The 17,580-nt window shown below is 43.8% G+C and overlaps 1 protein-coding gene across 3 annotated transcripts in view; it reads right to left on the reverse strand.

The window, feature by feature from the left end:
* CCSER2 (coiled-coil serine rich protein 2) overlaps positions 1-17,580 on the reverse strand; it is a 148,049-nt gene that overhangs the window by 113,748 nt on the left and 16,721 nt on the right. For all 3 annotated transcript variants that reach the window (XM_090057381.1, XM_090057380.1, XM_090057382.1), the window contains exon 3: positions 3,941-5,415. In XM_090057381.1, coding sequence (XP_089913507.1) covers positions 3,941-5,375 — 1,435 coding nt within the window. In that variant the 5' untranslated portion in view covers positions 5,376-5,415. The remainder of the gene's footprint in view (positions 1-3,940; positions 5,416-17,580) is intronic.

Below are 17,580 nucleotides of genomic sequence, written 5' to 3' on the forward strand. Positions count from 1 at the left end.
GCTCTTTTTACAACTTCAGCTTGCAAATAAACCAACACAACACATACTCCTTTCAGTAGCTTATCAAGTCACACCAGCATCCTTCCACAGCTGGGATTTCTAAAAAGAGTGTTCAAAGCCCAACTTAAGGTTTGAAAAAACATTAAGAATATCGTTACCATATATACTCTACTTTACAACAAGGATTTTTTTCTCTCCATTCCCCATTCAACATCTTCATCTTGGATTGAGTACAAGGGAGGGGGCAGATTGCTGTAGCTGCAGTTCTGGCCCTGACCTGGGTTTGGGGTCAGAGGCAGGGCGACAGCCTCCCCAACCACCTTCCCTTAGTTACAGCTGCAGCCCCTCTCTAGCCCCAGGTACAGAGCACATAGTAGTTCTAGCCCCATACAGCCAAGCAGCAGTGAGCGTGGCAGCAGCTCTGGCCCTGGCTCTAGCTCCAACCCAGACCTAAACCCAGGACTAGAGCTGCCATTAGCCTAACCACTGCTACCTGGACCAGCAGGTGCCAAAGCCACTACTTGTTGTATGCCCTGGCAATAGTGGGGCCACAACTGAGTGCAAAGTGGGAGGCCAGGGGAGAAACCAACAAACAGGGGGTTCAGGCACAAGACAGCTGGCTCGACTCCCCCTGCTGCCTGTCCTCCTCCTTCCCCCATTGCTGCTTACATCCTTATCGTTGCTGCAGCAGTGGAAGGGGGGAACAAACTTAAACCTACCCCTAATAAATTAGATTCTATGCATGAAAAATTAACAAACTTACGAATTTTCCATGTATAGAAAATGAAGCGTTGACTTAAATTCAAAGTTGTCTTAGATTTGAGTATTCTATGTATTCCTCAGTGCAAACCAGCATCTAATGTAGAAAATGTGTTTAGAAAGTAAAATTATAGAAAACGTAATGTTCCAGCAACTTATATCTCCTTTGCTTCTGCCTATCAGCAGATGCATAATGCTATCCCCACGACCTTGTAGCTGCATAGCTACAGCATAATACTACATAAGACATTTAGGATACTTACTGTTTAGGTTCTGATTACATTTAATTTACCTGTGTAAAACAGAATTTAATAGGGTTCTATACCAGTCTTTTAGCAGGGGAGGGTATAAAAGAGCTCTACAACCCTAACCAAGCAGAAGTTATGCCTGGTAAGAGTAAGAAAGAATTATAGGGGATTGGGAGCTCCTCTTGGAATATACAATCAAGCAAAATGCAGCAGTTGTTTGTTATAGGAGCTATAATTTCTGATTCTGAATTTGTACAAAGTTCCTAGGCATAACATAGTTTTATATCGCCTTAGGAATTTAGAAACATAGCTCCTATGGCAAATGTTTCTGCCATGCTCTATATGGTTAAATGTAAAATGATCTATTAAAGGTCTTCTGAAAACATTTAAACTTTTACAGATGCCTGTACAGCCAGGAAAGAATGAGATCAGTAAAAGTAGCAGATGATTTTGCAACAAAAATGATAAAAGGGCTTGGAAGATAAATCATACAAGGAGAGGCTGAAGGAAGTAGACGTGTTCAATTAGCAGAAAAGTTGCTTAAGGAGACAGGATACCAGTCTTCAAATACCTGAAGGTCTGCCATAAAAAGAGGGGAAATACCTTTTCTCTCTAACTGCAAAGAGCAGGATATAAACCAATGACTTGAAGCTGCAGCAAAGTAGGTTTCAATTTGATACCAGGAAAGACTTCTTCACTACTAGAACAGCAAGGCAGTGGCATCAATTGCCTTGGAAAACTGCAGGCACTCCATCACTGGAGATGTTCAAGAAGAGGATGGAGAGCCACTGGCTGGGAGTGATCTGGACATGACTATGCTTATGTTCTACTATACCTATTTCTTGTGCTTCTGGGCTTTGCTGTTTGCTGCAAAGGGCTAGGAGGGAATTTCCTCTCTTGCGCTCCTCCTCCCCGTTTTTTTAAGCCTTCCTCAGAGGCATTGGGTGTTGGTTGCAGCCAAGGCTGTGGATTGTGACTGGGCTATACCAATGCTCCTGCTGGGACATAAACCTAGAGCAGGGGTAGGCAACGTTTTTTGGATGGAGTGCCGAAAAACACCATAATGCCTACTTCGGAAAGTGCCAGAGTGCCAGCATGACAGAAAAACAAAATGAGGGCAAGGGGTACGTGGCAGGATGCCCTGCTTGTGCCCCTTGCCCCCCAGCCAGGGCTCTGTAGCTGCTGGAGCCTGGGCTGCTCCCAGCACGGCTTGCAGTGTCCCAGTGCTGGGGTGATGAGTGCAGCACAGCCGTTTGCGCTCTGCCCACTACTTGCTGCAGCTGCCCAGAGCCTGGGCTGGCTACAAACAGCTGCGCCGGGCTCATCACCTTGGTGCTGGGAGCAGGGGAGAGACCAGGGCTGCGTTGCCTCAGGCCCCTCCCCCACCACCCGCTCCAAGGCATGCCTGCACACACCGGTGTGGAGCTGATGCTGGAGCCCAGCACAGCTGTTTGGAGCCTCCCAGTTGCAGCCACCCGGGCTATGGGGAGCTGCTGCCAGCCGGGATCCTGGGCTGCTCCCAGCAGTTAGCTGGCACGCTGCAAGCCCTGCTGGGGGCAGCCCAGGTGCTGATGCTGGTAGCAGCTACCTGGAGCCGGGGCTGGCCTCGGCGTGCCTAGCAAAATGGCCTTGCGTGCCAAGCTCGGCACACGTGCCAGGGGTTGCCAACCTGACCTAGAGACTCCTGGCTAGAGGATCTTGCCCCTCTGCTTGGGGTCAGACTGATCGACATATTTGGGGTCAGGAAGGAATTTTACTCAATGGTCAGATTGGCACGTACTGCAGGCGGTTTTGCCTTCCTCTTTAGCAAAATGGATCTCTTCCTTGGACCTCCAGCGTTCTAATATAATAAAAGCCTCTGTCTGCCTGTTTGTCCGTAACAGTCCAAGCCAACTGCACGTGGACCGCTGAGAGGGCACGCACCAAGTGGCTGCGAAGGCCTGAAGTACTACAGACAGAGGAGGCGAGGGAGCCACCACCCTTCCGCCCCACGCCCCAACAACAGTTGGCAGAGACAGGGAGGCAATGGGGAAGAAAGGAGAGAAAAAGAGGGAGGGAAGCAGGAAGGGGAAGGGGGGTTTCTGGTGGCAGCATCTCCCTGCTGCCACCACCCAGCCCTGCGGCAGCACAGGGAGGAATGGTAGGGGGTGGGGAGGTGCACAGGGCCACACCTAGAGTGGTGCCCATGGGGCTGGACACAGAGTTAGAGTATTAAGTCTTATATTGTGTCAAGGTAGTTTTACTAACAGATTAGACAATGAATTTGTATAGGACGGTTTGGATAAGGATGATCCTAACTCAGGCAGAGCATTGGACTGGTTAACCTATAGAGGTCCCTTCCAGTCCTACTTCTCTGTGATGCTCAGTCGCATGCAGGCATTAATTACAGTGTCATGCACATAGATACACAGCATGCTACACAAAATGATCACCAGAAAGTTGTTAAATTTCATTTAGTAACAGAGAGAATACAGGTTCTAATACAGAGAGTATCCATTAAGTTACAGCCCCACATAGTGTATACTAAACTAAGTATCAAGAATAATCATAATGTCATTAACATTTGGATTAACTTTGTATATCACTGATTGACATGACATTTCTCACCTGAAGGGGCATTAAAATAGAATACGGCTTTCTTCTAATAGAAGTCAGCTCCATTTACTATCTTATATTAATACTATGGGCACATATGGAATATGGGATAATATGATATTCAAAACCAGATATAATCAGGACCCAAAAGTAATTCTTATGAGGTTAAGTATGAACCTCTGCACTAATTTAAAAAGACAAGGAGGGGTGGGAAATAAATTAAAAAAAAGATTTATCCCAACAATAAAAAATAATTGGAATTACATAATAGATTATTTCCACTACAGAAATTTGTTTAAATCTAGAAATTAAAAAATGAAATTCAACAAAGTATTTACCAGACACATCTAGCCAATCATCAGCATTACAGTGAGAACTTTCACTTTCCTTGAGAGAACTGAATGACTCTATCGGTGTTACTCCATGCTCTAATTCTTGAATAAAGACCTCTTCTGGATGTGCTTCTGTCATCCTATTTGGATCTTCTAAATCTATCAAATCATCACTGAAGTCTTCACTTAGGTCATTTTTCTCACAAGAGGACATGGAAGATATAGATATTTCATCCACATCGTCACTTGTACATAAAACTTTTGAATTATGTTTTCCCAAACTGTCATGCAGGATTTCACTTCCTTCTTTTCTGTGACTGTCATTTTTCATTACATCTTTTTTTTCATCCATTTCATTACTATTTGTTGATATCTCAGAATTATTATCCATGAAACCAGAGTCAGTAGTTGTACTCTTGCTATCACTCACAGTGATCTTTCCGGTAAATTGTTGTCCGTTACGCTTCAGGAAAGAAGGATGAGTCATTTGGTATTCCAAAGCAGCTGCAGCTCCAGATTCATTTGATAACAGTGGTTTTTTTGAACCACAGGTTGATATGGCATTATATGCCCTAGTAAACCCATATTTTAAAGGTTCAGTTCCACTGGGTATATTCAACTGCCGTGTATTTCTTGATAATAAAGTTGACCTCTGAGATGATCTGATGGCTAGATGTTGATTCTGATAAGGCCTTGTGAGGTCCACAGCTCTGTTAAAGGAATGTGACCTGGTTAGGGATGCAGGAGGAAGGAAAGAATTCTGAATGGAATGTGAAAAACTTTGCGATCTAACCATTTTTTCACAGGAATAAGTTTCGTTGTCTGTTGATTGTGCCAGACCCTCTCCTGAACTGTTTCTGGTGGCACCAGAATTAACTCTAGGTCTCTGCAAGCCTACAGTAGGCCTATTTCCATAAAATCCATCTAAACGAGATTTTGGAGCATTGAGTCCAGAATACGAAGTTCTGCCTAATAATGTACCTTTGGAGAATTTTGCTGAACTAGACAGTACAGGCAAAGACTTCGGGTTTAATTCTTTTGTAGATGATACAAACATATTGGTTTGCTTGGATGTTTTCGATGCTAGTAAAGCAGTGTCATTCAAACCCACCCTGTGCACATCTTTACCAAATGCTTCTCGAGACTGAGAATACTTTTCAGAATCACTTATTTTTTCATTGGAATTATCAGCAAAGTTAGATTCACCACCACGCTGATTACAAAGTTGATATTTATTTGATTTTCTCCAGTTAAAAGAGGAAGACATATAAACAGTGCCATTGTGCTTGGTGCCACTTTTGCCATTGTTGCTTTGAGCAGTCCCTGATAAATTAACAGTGGTCCCATTTGACAATGGCTGTAGGACACTGCCTAAAGCCTTTGTTTCGTACTTCGGTAACCTGGAAACCAAAGATGTCCTGATATAATTTTTTTCTTCCATGAGCTAATCAGGTGCATTGGTCCTACAAGGCTGCTTGAATCTGAGGAAGAGAAAGTGAGAAAAAACACAAATCTGAATTAATACAGCTCTAACAATATAGCAAAGCATAATCAGCTCATTTGTGTTCTGGAAGAAAGAATGTATTTATTTATTTTACTTTTACATATTTTAAATTTAACTTACAACTTTTTAGTTGTAAGGGACTACCAATTTCCTGTCTTTTTCAAATAATAAGTGCACAATCCATTGTATTATCAAATAAATAAATAAATAAAACAAAACAAAACCTAATTTTATAAGTACATCCAGCTCTGTCTGGTTTCCTCCCAGTTTACCTCGTAGGGTTTTCCCTGGCCTTTGGTTCCAGTTTTGATCTGTCCCAGAATACAGTGTCCCAAGCTTCACAGTTCCCTCCTCCCTGCAGTGGAGCCAGGGATGTGGAAGCCTGGACTTGCCACAGGGCTCTCAGGGTTTCTACCCTTCCTGTTTCTCACTGGATTTGAAGAGATCAGAGAGATCCCCAGGAACTGTGGGCAATGGTGATCCAAGTCAGCCAGCCATTGTTTCCTGTGCACTGAACCTGTCACTACCAAGATGGTGCAGGTAAAGGTATGCAACACCTTCAGAGGCCATGTCTATTCCATATACTAATACCATATGGTTCTAATTATAGGTCAACCCATCTATAAATTACCCACTTTTTTTGCTGCTTTTGAAAGGAAAACAATGGGCAGTGGAAGAATTTCAGCTCATAATTAGAACAATATAGCAATGCTACAAAGGAACTAGAGAACCACCTGCTCAAGAAGCTGAATCATTCCTAATGCTTGGCAGCAAACACTGCGAGATTTCTAGATTAGATTTCATAGCTTGATATAGTATTTAAAAATAAAAACCACTACCCAGAATTGGTGCACTGATCATGATGGGCAACAAAGATGTTCACTAAGTAAAGCATAGGGCACAAGATTTTGAACACATTCAGAACTCAGAACAAGAATGCCAAAAAGAAACTACAGCTTATCTCCTCACAAACACAGATAAGAGGTTGCTTTAATTTTCAAGGGTCCTGTATCAATATAAAGGGGGCTTTTTTGGTTGTTGTTTTTACTTTTGATAGGTAAAAATTGCACAAGTAGTAATACTGCCATTCTAAAATTTCATAAATGACAACAGATGACACACATTGTGAATGTCCCTGTTACACAGTTGTTGGTCGTGGCCGTGTTTGTCTTCAAAAGAGTGTTTGTGCCTGAAAACTTGCAAAGAACAATTTTTCCAACTGTCTACCTGGTCTAATAAGAAATATATCTGCCCAAAGAACATTGTTTGCCTGCGATACAGGGTTGGTTTGTTTTGTTCTGGGGTTGTTGTTTTTTTTGAGGGGGGGAGGGAGGAGGAGGGTGTTCATATGACACAATATCACTACATTCACACTAGCATTTCTTATTTTTAATTCAAGAAACTTTTTTAGTAGAATTCCACCAAGATTAAGATTAATACTTGCTGAAAATTATGATGAGCATGACCTGTGAAGAAAAACAACTGGACCTGTACCCATTCTCACTTCTCTTCTATAGAAATCAAGAAGAATCCTCCTTTAATAACAGAAAGTCAGGTATGTGAGAAACATGCTACCTCTACACAGGAAAGGGGCCTCCAGGCTCATGTTTCTAAGTGTCTATAAACTAGAAGGACAACAAGGTCCACCTCTACTGCAGGTGGACATCCATAAAAAGAAAGTATCAGCTTTATCTTGGTTAGGTATGTAAAGATTATAACTGAAAATGTCATTTTTAGCAGTCAACCTGGCATATTCTATCACTGTCACCAAACTCAAAGCATTTTCAGAGAGGTACTTCTTGGATTAGTACTGCATTCTAGACAAGTCTTAACATACCAAGTCCCAAAGAGAACCTTAACTAAAAACTGGCTAGCAAAATATGCATGTATCTAGAGAGAATCGGCTGCTTTATATTCAGATTATTCCTTAATGATCTGACTCAATATCCTAATTTTTGATCTTGTAAACAAGCTATCAGTTACAGTGGATATGCATTAATGCTTCATTTGTTTGGACGAATTCTAAAAGGATGTCAGACTTAGTGTGTCTGATATAAATCAGATTACAATTCTAGGTGAATTGAAAATGTTATTTTAGTGTAGTGACATACAGATACATAAAGGTTACGAGGCATAAGTGAATGAATATGCAAATCAACTTTCCTCTCAGGATGCATCAAAATATAATTAGAGACCTATCAAAAATCACAAATTCACAGATTTTGTCTGTTGTGCAGCCCTGCCTCTCTCCACCAATCACTGCATGATGGACAGCACTCAACCAATCAGCAAGAGGCAGCGCTGGACAATGGATAGCCCTTGCAGGCAATCAGCTAAGGGTGGGGGCCACTGGGGCCCCTCAGCCAAAGGTGTTGGGGGGCCCCAGCCACAGTAACCCCTTGAAAATGGCAGCTAGCCCCATGATCTGCCCAAGAGATGAGCTGCTGAGTTGGGTAGAACCCTAAGTACAATGGCTTTTGGCAAGAAAAAAAAAAAGGCAATTGACAAAAAAGCCATCAACTGAAACCTGAAAATAGTACCTTTGATTTGAACAGATGGATGTCATTTTCACAGCTGTGGATGTCATTTTCTTGAATGTCAGCAAGGCCTTTGATACATTATCTCATCCCATGCTCATAAATAAATTAAGAGGTTGTAACAGATTTTTACGTCTTCCAGTGAGTGGCAAATTGGCTTAGTGGTCACACCCAGAGAATGGTAGTAGACAGGTTGGTATTGACCTGGAAGGATGTGGATAGTGAGGTCTCACAGGGTTCAGTCCTTGGACCCATACTCTTCAATATCTTCATCACTGACTTGGATGTGGGTGTGAAGTGTACTCTGTCCAAGTTTGCGGACAATACTAAATTGTGGGGTGAAGTGCACACTCCAGAGGGTAGGAAACAATTGCAGGCAGACGTGGACAGGTTAGAAACATGGGCAGTACACAATCAGATGCAGTACAACAAGGATAAGTGCAGAGTGCTGCACCTAGGGCACAAAAATATGCACCACACCTACTGGCTGGGAAGTGACCCTCTCAGCAGCATAGAAGTAGAAAGGGATCTCGGAGTCATAGTGGACTCCAAGATGAACATGAGTCATCAGTGTGACGAAATCATCAGTGAAGCAAACTGCGCTGTATTATGCATCAGCAGATGCATAACAAATAGAATCAAGGAGGCAATACTTCCCCTCTATGTGGCACTGGTCAGACTGCAGGTGGAGTACTGCATCCAGTTTTGGGTGCCATACTACAAGAAGGATGTTGATAGACTTGAGAGGCTCCAAAGGAAGGCCACTTGTATGGTTAGGGCTTACAGGACAAGCTCTATGAGGAGAGACTGAGGGACCTGGACCTCTTCAGCCTCCACAAGAGAAGGCTGAGAGGTGATCTTGTTGCTGCCTACCAATTCATGAGGGGGACCCAGCAAGGAATCAGAGATGCTCTGTTCACCATAACAAGGAACAACGGTCACAAACTGACAGAGAGCAGATTTAGGCTGGATATCAGGAAAAACTTCTTCACAGTAAGGGTGGCCAAAATTTGGAATGGGCTTCACAGGGAGGTGGTGCTCCCCACTACCTTGGGGGTCTTCAAGAGAATGCTGGATAGGCATCTGGCTGGGGTCATCTGACCCCAGCACTGTTTCCTGCCTAGGCAGGGGGTTGGACTCGATAATCTGTGGAGGTGCCTTCTGACCCTAGCGTCTATGAATCTATAAAAGTTTCTCCTCCCATTCAGGAACCTGAGCATCAACAACTCCTGTGATCCAAGTCAATCAATGATATGAGACCAAGCATAAAAGCAGCTACAAACAATCCACCATAATATGAGGTTTACACTTCTCACACCACAAACATGCGAATGGAGTCCTTCTGTGAGAGAGCTGTTCACCAGCTATTCACCACTAGGCTTTAGATGCACAGTTCTTTACTGCTTTCCCATCTTCAACAGTCTGCCTAGCATTATTTCTCCCCGCAACAGCAATTCTACATTACATCTCAATGATTTCTTTCACCTGCCCAGAGGCCTCTTGATAGATCTCCAAGTTTATGCTATACTGTAAGACAATTTTTAAATTAAATTTTGCATATGAGTTTGGAGGGCATATTTGCTAGTTTTACCAGATAAACTTCACTGTTACAAAGTAGTTAAAGCAAGTAAGAGCTCATCAGATAGCACTTAAAACTTCATGTCACTTTGGATGACTTTAACTTATTCAGCAAACTATCCTCACATCTTTTGTATCTGAAGATTCCCTTGGAGATCACACTCCTTTCTGGAAGAAGTTTCTTATTTAAAAAGATATGAAACAGGAGATGCAAATGCACGATTAAGGAACACTTAATAGAACCTAACAGAAGGATTATGAAAATGGAAATCCTGCTGCGATTAATCAGTATTGCATGTCTCCAGGTAATGTTCAGATTCACTACTCTGGACTAGGGAAACAAGAACTCTTAGGTGTAATGGGAAGTACACAGTAAGAAGCGGTTTTATGATTTCCCCACCAACCAAGCAGAGAATATTTCTAAAGAAGAAGAGCGTGTGCTAGTGACACCACTTTCTGTGCTAGTGAAAAGAACACCTGTGAGGAAAGAGTAGACTGGAAACAAGAAAGAAATTATCACTCTGAAAACTACCTGTATATGCAATGCACAAAGCAATTAAGAGGGAAAAAAGTTAGTGGATATGCTCCATTTTTTCAGAAGGCATGCAACTAGATGTTAAATGAGAGGCAGAACTCTATATTCTAGCACTCTGGGTGGAAGGGGTTGTGGTGGGAAGGATGCTGAGTGCTTACCTCCTCACACATGGGCAGTTGCAATAGCAGTAGTCAACACTACTGCTTCATCATCACAAGCTACTAGAAGATTGGCTATTGTGTTGGTGGCAGCACAGGCTCCCTGGGGATTGACATCCTGGCACCCCTTCTCAATTGCTGCCCCACTCACACACCTTTATTTATGCTAGTTTGTTAAATAGTCCTGTCTCACCACATCCCTGCTGAATCCATCCCTGCATCTGTCATGCAAGTTTTCACAGAATAAGGTATTCTATTTTATAGTTGTCTCACAGCTTAAGGGCTAACTTTATATTAAAAAGTTCAACAAGTATCTTGTATTTCTTCCTCACATTTTCTTCTCTTGGACATACCTTAAGTTTTTTTTATCACTATATGGGATTAGTGAAACAAAAGACAAACTATTTTTTTTAATTATTAAACATTCATGAAATGACAGTCTTGGCTGCAAATACTTGACCCTAACATATTTGGTTAAACTAGACAAGACTTCAAGAGGGAAAAGAAAAACACTGTATTAGTGTCAGACATTTTGTAAACTCACCACTACCCTCAAATCCCTCTCAAAACTCAAAATGTGAGGACCCAGTGGGGCTGAGAAGAAGGAAATATGAAAACTCACTTTCAGAGAATACCATCTTCAAGGTGATTTATTAAAAAGATGTTTAGGAAGATTCAGAATGTTCCATTGGTTTGTGTAAACAAACAGACCAACCAACCAAGCTAAAGCAATCTAAAAAGGTACATCTTCAAATAGCTACAGGAAATTACAAAGAAGACTGTAATCTTTACATTATTACAGTGAAGTCAACCCACCCTTTGAACAGTACTGGAAAGCCCGTGTTTTCCAAAGGTTGATGTGAAAGTGACTGGTGGGACCAAGTATGGAGCAGGCCTGAGCCACACATTGCCACCCCCCTCCTCCTCAAGTCCAGGACCAGACCGGGAATAAGCAATGCTGGGCACCCTGATAGCTCACCACTGGGTGAGGCAGAATCACTCTTTTTTCCACGACAAACTGCTTGAACACCTGCACAATGACCTTGTGTCAGGAAAAGGGAGCATTTTTAGACAAATCTAATTCTTGTCTATTGACTTAAAGGAGAAAAAGTACAAGACATTGGACAAAAGAAAGTGGAAAAAAAATCCAGAAGCATCATGGGCAGATATCATTGGAAAGAAATGATTCACAACTCCTCCCTTACATAAAGATATGATTTTAATACAGATTTAATTGCCAAAATTGCATGTCAAATCTTTAAAAAAAACAGTGAAAGAAAGGGCAGGGGGAGGGGTGGAATCATCTTTAGACAACAGCATACAGTAAAATCTTTCTTTGGGATAGCAAAATACACCAGGTAAGATTGGATATATGCGCAGGTAAACCTCGATGGAACAATGTTGTCTTTACAAGGCAGAAGTTCCCACCACTGTAATGATAATTTTGCCAGAATTAGTAGTGGGAAAGCACTGTGGAACAGGTATCTACCATGCACATCTCAAAAGCACACTCAGAATATAGTTTTTACATCTGATAACATAAAATGGAATTGAACACTAACAGCAGTTTTGCTGGTCTTCTTCTGGCTTCTAACATACTTGCAGCATACTGTTTTGTGCCCTTTTTACATGCCTTGCCAGTTGTATCTCAAAGCAAATATTTGATTTGTGTGATGGTATTTATTAGCACAAGTGTTAAAATATGCATTTCAAATTGTAATGCAATAACAGGAATAGAGCCTGTTTATGTCCCCACGTAAAAAACTCTGCTCAGTTTTACATAGACGATATGGTGGATTCTGAGGCAAGCAGCCACAAACAATGGCATACTTTATATAAGACCCCCTGGAATATTTGTCTGAACTTGTGGCAGACATATGTTTGAACTGACTCTCCCTTACTATAAAACAAAAAAGGGGGAGACAGCTGGCAAGGGATTTTCTAGGATAGCTTTGAGACTGAAACTTAAATAGCCTGATTCTGGATACTCTGCAGGACTACTGAAAAAGAAACAGGCAACAGCAGGTTGAAAAGGTTTGCTGGAGAGAACTGAAACCATCTTGGGCAGAAGCAGGGTGGAAGAAAATTTGTTAGCTAGATGGTGCTACGGGTAAGCTTATTAGCATGGAGCAGACTAACTGGCACTGTCAATCAGCAGTGCTAATTAACCCACCAGAAACACCAAGTGGCCATGGCTACACTGCTTCCTGTTTAAGAGGCAACCCATCTAAAACAACAGAATGCTTCTAAGCACCACCATGGCAGTAAGTTTCCCCATCACAGATATGGCTTTAGACCAGGGGCAGGCATTATTACAGGCAGAGGGCTGCTTACTCAGTTTTGGCAGGCTGTCGAGGGCCGCATGGGCAGCCCCAGCCCTTGACAGGTGCCCCACCCCCTGGTCACCATCTTAGGACCAATGTCCCAATGTCTTGGGATCAATATCCCAGGGCCAGCACCAGTGGGGCCCAAAGCTGGGTGCAGGCTAGCAAGGGTCTGTGGTGCTGGGCTGGGCTGCACCAGCAGGGAGAGGGGGGAGCTGGCCCAGCTCCATAGAGCCCCTGCCAGCTGGGATCCCGCACTCCTGCCACCCTGCTCTGGGCCCTGCCGGCACTGACCCTGGGGCACCGGTGTAGGCCGCATGCTCCCACCCAGTGCCCCCCAGCCCCAAGGTACAGGCAAGGGACAGTGCACAGCCCTGACCCCCTGGTCACTGGCAGGGAAGCTGGTGCTGAGCACGGGGAAAAGAGGACCCTCACCCACCCCATGGCTGGCGCTCCCTGCTGCAGGCGCTCACAGCCCACGCGGGGCTGTTTAGAGCAGGCACAGGCAGTCCCAGGAGAGCTGCGAGTGGCTGCAGCACGGGGCACTGGTCACATGGCAAGTGAGAGGCTGCTATTCCCCGTGCTCAGCACCAGCTTGTAACCTGGCCCTGCTGCCAGCCTGGCAGTGGGGCTGAGTTACAACGTGGTGCTGAGCGCAGGGTTGGGAGGGGGAGAAGCAGTCCCTCGCCCACCGCATGCCCAGTGCCCCACGCTGCAGCCACTCGCAGACAGCCTGGGGCTGCCTGTGCCTGCTCCGGACAGCCCTGCGTGGGCTGCGAGCGGCTACACCAGGGAGCACTAGCCAGGCGGGCCTGCTGTTGTTGGAGCACGCTGGGCTTCTCCTGGATCCTACTGCCCTTGGTTCCTGTAATTTCTGACAGAAACCAAGGGCAGAGAAATATTAATTTTCTATATTTTTAGGGGCCCCACAGGCCAAATAGAATGGCCTCATGGGCCATATTTTGCCCACCCCTGCTTTAAAGCACTGAATAGCTGTATGTTATTTTGTCTCAATGATCTGGAGGGTAGGGATAAAATTCAGAGAGACCTCAAGGAATTAGTGGATTGGAGCAAAATAAATCTCATTAAGTTCAATAAGGAGAAGTGTAAAGTCTTGCACTTAGGATGGAACAATCCCATGAACAAAGATAGGCTGGAGACTGACTGGCTAAACAGCAGCTCTGCAGAAAAGGACCTGTGGGTTACAGTGGACAATAAACTGAATACTAGCCAAGAGTGTGCCTTTGTAACCAAGAAGGCTAATAGCATACATTAGTAGGACTGTTGCCAGCTGATAGAGGGAAGTGACCCTTCCCCTCTATTCCTAGAATCACAAAAATTAGGGTTGGAAGCACCTCAGGTGGTTTCATAGTTTCTAGGGTTGAAAGGCACCTGAACAGATCATCGAGTCCGCCCCCTGCCCTGGGCAGGAATGAGTGCGGATCATAATACCCCAATCAGGTATCTATCCAACCTTCTCTTGAAGATTCCCAAGGTAGGGAAGAGCACTACCTCCCTTGGGAGCCCATTGCAGAGCCTGACAGCCCTAACCATCAAGTAAGGCCTCCTGATATCAAGCCTGAACCTGCTCTCAATCAATCTGTGGCCATTATTCCTTGTTATCCCAGGTAGTGCCTGGAGGAAACAGAGCCTCATCTATTTCCTGCTGTTCCCCATGGTGAGTTTATAAACAGCTACCAGATCCCCTCTCAGTCTTCTCTTGTGGAGGCTGAATAGGTTCAGGCCCTTTAGTCTATCCTTGTAAGGCCTGGCCTGCTGGCCCCCTAACCATGCAACTGGCTCTTCTCTGGACCCTCTCAAGCTGAGCCACATCCATCTTGAAGCGCAGCACCCAGAACTGGATGCAGTACTCCAACTGCAGCCTGACCAGCACCACATAGAGGAGAAGGATCACCTCCCTCGACCTGCTTGTGATGCATCTGTAGATGCACGACAAGGTGTGGTTAGCCTTACTCACCGCTTCCCTCACATTCGTGTCTCATGTCCATCCTGGAGTAAACAATGACTCCAAGATCCCCTTCCGCCACTGTGTTGTTGAGAAGGGTATTCCCCAGCCTATAGGTGTGTTGCAGGTTCCTTCTCCCTAGATGCAGCACCATGCATTTGTCTGCACTGAATTCCATTCTATTCTCATCTGCCCACCTCTGTAACCTGTCGAGATCTAGATGGATTCTGTCCCTCCCCTCCAGTGTGCCCGCTTCTCCCCACATCTTTGTTTCATCACCAAATTTGGACAGCATGCTTTCCATACCTACCTCCAAGTCGCTGATAAAGATGTTGAATAGCACAGGCCTGAGGACCGAGCCCTGGGGAACTCTACTGCCCACATCCCTCCAGGTCAAAAATGACCCCACCACCACTCTCTGGGTGCGATCATCAAGCCAATTTGCCACCCATCTGACTGTGCAGGCATTAATGCCGCAGCCACCCAGTTTTTTGTTTTTTTTAATGAGAATGGGCTGAGAAACAGTGTCAAAGGGCTTACTGAAGTCCAGGTAGACAACATCCACCTCAACACCTGCATCCAAGGACTTTGTGACCTGGTCGTAAAAGGAAACAACTTTAGTCAGGCTGGATCTGCCCGCAATGAACCCGTATTGGTTGCTCCTGAGTATTACCTCCCATGCTGGTCATTTAGTCCAAGCCCCTGATCAAAAACAGGACCATTTCCTCCTCCTATCTCATCCCAGTCAAGCCTTTGTCTAGCCAGGTCTTAAAAACCTCCAAGGATGAAGAGTCCACAACATCTCTGGGTAAGGTGATCCAGTGTTTTACTACCTACCTTTCTAATGAGTAAATTGTTCCCAATATCTAAACTTCAGCACTGGTGAGGCCACATCTGGAGTACTATGTTAAGTTTTGGGCCCCCCCAGAAGAAAAGATGTGGACAAATTGCAGAGTCCAGCAAACAGCAATGAAAGTGGTGAGGGGGCTCGTGCACGTGACTTCTGAAGAGAGGCTGAGGGAACTGGGCTTATTTAATCTAGAGAAGAGAAGACTGAGAGGGGATTTAATAGTAGCCTGACGGGTGGTTCAAAAGAAGACAGAACTAAATGATTTTTAGTGGCAGCAAACGATGGAACAAGGAGCAAGTCTCAAGTTGCAGCAAGGGAAGTTGAAGTTAGATATTAGGAAAAGCAGTCTCACGAGGAGAGTAGTAAAGCACTGGAACAGATTACCCAGAAAGGCTGAAGAATCTTGATCCTTGGAGGTTTAAGATCTGATGAGGTAGATAAAGCCTTGGCTGGGATGATCTAGTTAGGGTTGGTCCTGCTTTGAGCAGGGGGCTGAACTAGATAACTTCCTGAAGAAAAAAGGATTATTTAACTCAATTTTGCAGTACAATAGGAAGTACTGCACCATAACTTCAGAAAAACTGCTATCTTAACTCCTTTAGAAAGGGGAGACAGGAGTGGGGGAAGGGGGTTGAAATCTCTCCCTGATTAATGATCTCCTCTAAAGAGAAGTTTAAGAAAGTCAATATTACAGATTTGAATGACATTATACATAATTAGTCTGCATGGACTTCTGAATAAATAAGTTCATTCATCTATGACATCAAGGTAAGTTCAGAACTTAAACAAAACTAGTTAACAAGATTCCTTTAAAACCTTGCCAGGCACTGCAAATTAAACTTGGGAGGGGAGCAGGGGAGGGAAAAAAAGAATATGGTTTAGTTTCTCTAAAATACACATCAGTGATTTAACTTTAATTAGATTAAAAGAAAACTACACTATCATTAAGAAAGTTGTATTGATCCCTTAATACCTCAGATAAATTTAAATCAAGTCTATACTTAGCTAAAGGGCATTTAGAAATGATTTGTCAGTGTTTTAACTCAACAACGCTGACTCCTGCTTTTGTCATGTTTTCAATGTTGAATTGCATTCCTTGGGTTAGACAGAAAAATGGTCTCCCACTTAATTTTTCTATATTCTGTTTCATACTACATAATATATTACTCTTTTTCTGAGATTATAATGTCTTATTTCAACTCAGAAATGTGTCACAATGCAATCAGGGGCCTAATGCATTCAACTGTAACAATTTAATTTAGTCTTTTGAAAAATCTAAAGAGATTATTCTTTATAGTATTGTCAGTTAATAAATTAGCGCAGTACAGCACATTTTCAAAAATAGTTTTCATATGAAGAGGGGAACTTTCAGCTACTGGTGCTGTAGCACACCTTTCCTTTATTTAGTGAATGCAAATCTGGAGAGCCATGCAATAGCCTCCTCGTTAACTGAGTTCAAAGTTATTAATCCAGCATTGTTTGCATCTCTCCATAAGTACATGATGGGCATGTTTGCTTATTTCTCTCTCCTGAGACTGTTTTCCATACCCACCTTCCCCCCAAAAAAATAATTCAAAGCATCTTCCACTGTCTAAACATTTTTCCTTAACACAGCACTTCTCCAAGAGAGAAAATGCTTTATCCTTATTAGTTTCATAGGATCATAGCACTTAGGGTCAGAAGGAACCTAAACAGATTCATAGATTATAGAGTCAGAAAGGACCTGATGGATCATCGTGTCTGACCCCCTGCCCCTGGCAGGAAAGAGGGCTGAGGTCAGACGACCCCAGCCCGGCGACTGTCAAGCCTCCTATAGAAGACCTTCAAGTTAGGTGATAGTACCACCTTTCTTGGAAGCCCATTCCAGACTCTGGCCACCCTTACTGTAAAAAATTTCTTCCTTTGCACCCATTACTCCTAGTTACAACCTGGGGGGGCTCTAGTAAACAGCGCATCCCCAATTCCCTGCTGTCCTCTCCTGAAAAACTTACAGGTGGTTACACGGTCACCCCTCAGCCATCTTTTGTAAAGGCTGAAAAGATCCAGATCTCTCAAACTCTCCTCATAGGGTCTTCCGCAGAGACCACTAATCATGTTAGTGGTCTCCAGATTCTCCATGTCCCTCTTGAAGTGCAACGCCCAAAACTGGACACAGTACTTCAACTGCAGCCTAACTAACGCCGCATAGAAGGGA

This window comes from Crocodylus siamensis, chromosome 7 (assembly GCF_052110815.1).
Source record: "Crocodylus siamensis isolate JL-2025a chromosome 7, ASM5211081v1, whole genome shotgun sequence".
In the NCBI taxonomy this organism is placed as follows: Eukaryota; Metazoa; Chordata; order Crocodylia; family Crocodylidae; genus Crocodylus; species Crocodylus siamensis.